The sequence below is a fragment of the Ipomoea nil genome, unplaced genomic scaffold (genome assembly GCF_001879475.1).
Source record: "Ipomoea nil cultivar Tokyo-kokei standard unplaced genomic scaffold, Asagao_1.1 scaffold3087, whole genome shotgun sequence".
NCBI lineage: Eukaryota > Viridiplantae > Streptophyta > Magnoliopsida > Solanales > Convolvulaceae > Ipomoea > Ipomoea nil.
Genome location: NW_017619515.1, coordinates 2,741,673 through 2,744,089, shown reverse-complemented (window position 1 = coordinate 2,744,089; position 2,417 = coordinate 2,741,673). Strand labels below are relative to the sequence as shown.

Below are 2,417 nucleotides of genomic sequence, written 5' to 3'. Positions count from 1 at the left end.
AAATATTCATCAACCCTTATCCTTGATTCAGGACAAAGTCTCCTTGCATGGCGAAATTAATTGGATAAAGAAATAATATAATTGTGGGTATATTTCATTTGCTTGCTAGCAATATAATCACCATAAAATTAGTATTTTGTTGGGAAAGAGTGAAACTCGGGTTGTGTCCGATCCAAAACAAACATGGCAATACAACGTTGTATCCACCACATGTTTCCCAACTCAAAATTCAAGAAAAAGGGTTCCATTTCCTCTTCAATTCCCTCTGATCTGATCAATAATCTTTTCCGCCTCCATCTCTTCAAGGTCAGCCATGGCGTTTTCTCTGTACCGTCTCCATCTCTTTCTGCTGCCATTTTTGGCCCTAATTTATACGACGGAGTCAAATCTAAGTAAAGATTACTACGAGAAAACATGCCCACAATTCTCAGACACCATGGAGAAAATCATCGTCGAAAAACAGATGGCCGCCCCGACCACCGCCGCCGGAATCCTCCGCGTGTTCTTCCACGACTGCGTCGTGGGCGGCTGCGACGCCACGATCCTCATCGCCTCCAACGCCCAAGGCAGCACCGAGCGCGACGCCGAGATCAACCAATCCCTCCCCGGCGACGCCTTCGACCTCGTCGTCCGCCTGAAAACCGCGCTGGAACTGGCGTGCCCCGACACCGTCTCCTGCGCCGACATCCTCGCCGTGGCCACGCGCAACCTTATCACCATGGTCGGCGGGCCCCACTACGAAGTCCTGCTCGGCCGGAAAGACGGCCTCGTTTCCCGCGCCTCCGACGTGGAAGGCCACATCGCCACCCCCTACATGCCCGTTGACAAACTCATCGCCATTTTCGCCTCCAAAAACCTCACCGTCCAAGAACTCGTCACCCTCTCCGGCGCCCACACCATCGGCTTTTCCCACTGCTCGGAGTTCAGTAAACGCATCTTCAACTTCAACTCCACCTCCCAGGTATCCACCATTATATTCATTTTTCAAATATAATGATCAAATACCAATTTTGGTCCCACAAATATTAACAAAATAACAGTTTTTAGTCCACATGTTTAATTCCTACCAATTTTCATCCACGACTATTGTTTTAGTAACAATTTTCATCCACAACTATTATTTTAGTGTCAAAATTCAAATTCATCATGCTGGTCACCCCTTTGTTTAAGGCATGCTGAAAATGAAACTATTAAGGGTATTTTCATCATTTTTAAATTAAGATCCCAATTTGAGCGTGAATAAATGAATTTAAACATAAGATCTATCCAATTCGTAGTTCTCCTCCACAAATTAATGTATGATGAGGAGGAGGAGAACTGCGAATTGAGATCGATTTTAGGGTTTAAATCCTTTTATTCTTGTCCAAATTAGAATCTTATGTTAAAAAGACGAAAATACCTTTACAATTTTTAGATTTCGACATGTCATAAATGGAGGGGTGACCGGTGTGATAATTTTTTGTACTAAAATAATAATCACATAAAAATTGGTACTAAAATAATAGTAGTGCATGAAAATTGGTAGAAATTAAACATGTGGATCAAAATCGTGATTTTGTTAATACTTATGAGACCAAAATTGGGGTATTTGTTCAAATATAATGTAGAATTTCTAAACATTAACCTTTGAGTTTGACAGATCGACCCCACGCTAAACCCAAACTTTGCCCAAGCACTACGAAAACTGTGCGCCAATTACACGAAAGAAACGGGGATGTCGGCGTTCAATGACGTCATGACGCCGGGGAAATTCGACAACATGTATTACATCAACCTGCAAAACGGCATGGGGCTGTTGGCCTCCGACCAGGCGCTGATCTCCGACGCCAGAACGAAGCCGTACGTCGACCTGTACGCCAAGAACCAGACGGCGTTCTTCGACGCGTTCGCGCGTGCCATAGAGAAGGTCAGCCTTTATCAGGTGAAGACCGGAAAAGATGGCGAGATCAGGAAGAGATGCGACGCTTTCAATAATGCGAAGCCGACGATGGCCAGTTAGGCGTTTGTACTTATTGCGACGATTTTAATTTGTATATTATACGACGACGGTCAGATTCTATATATTCGTGGAATGGTACGGTGACGATTTGTTCAGTTCTAATATTATATTCTGTGTGTATATATATGCATGCGATATATATGATCGATGGAGTATTACTTTATGCTTAATTGTATATGTTTCTTTCGTAGATTATTGCTTAATTGGTTAGTTAAACAAAGAATATAATATATGCATCAAAGAATTGATAAGAGATAATGAAAACTCTTTATGCATAGAGTATATATATAGACACTTTCGAATGGAATCTGACATGACTTATTGGGTCATGTGTAATTTACCTGGAGGGTTCCTGCGACTTAAGATTCGTACCTAAGCTGGGCGAAACTTATTGTATTAAAAAAAAAAAAAAAAAAAA

The 2,417-nt window shown here is 42.1% G+C and overlaps 1 protein-coding gene across 1 annotated transcript; it reads left to right on the top strand.

Moving 5' to 3' along the window:
- The first annotated feature begins 228 nt into the window (after positions 1-228).
- LOC109166181 (peroxidase 6-like) lies at positions 229-2,083 on the top strand. Its single transcript, XM_019315083.1, has 2 exons — positions 229-961; positions 1,640-2,083. The coding sequence occupies exons 1-2, from the start codon at positions 314-316 to the stop codon at positions 1,997-1,999; spliced, it is 1,008 nt and encodes a 335-aa protein (XP_019170628.1). The 5' UTR covers positions 229-313; the 3' UTR covers positions 2,000-2,083.
- Positions 2,084-2,417: the final 334 nt, after the last annotated feature.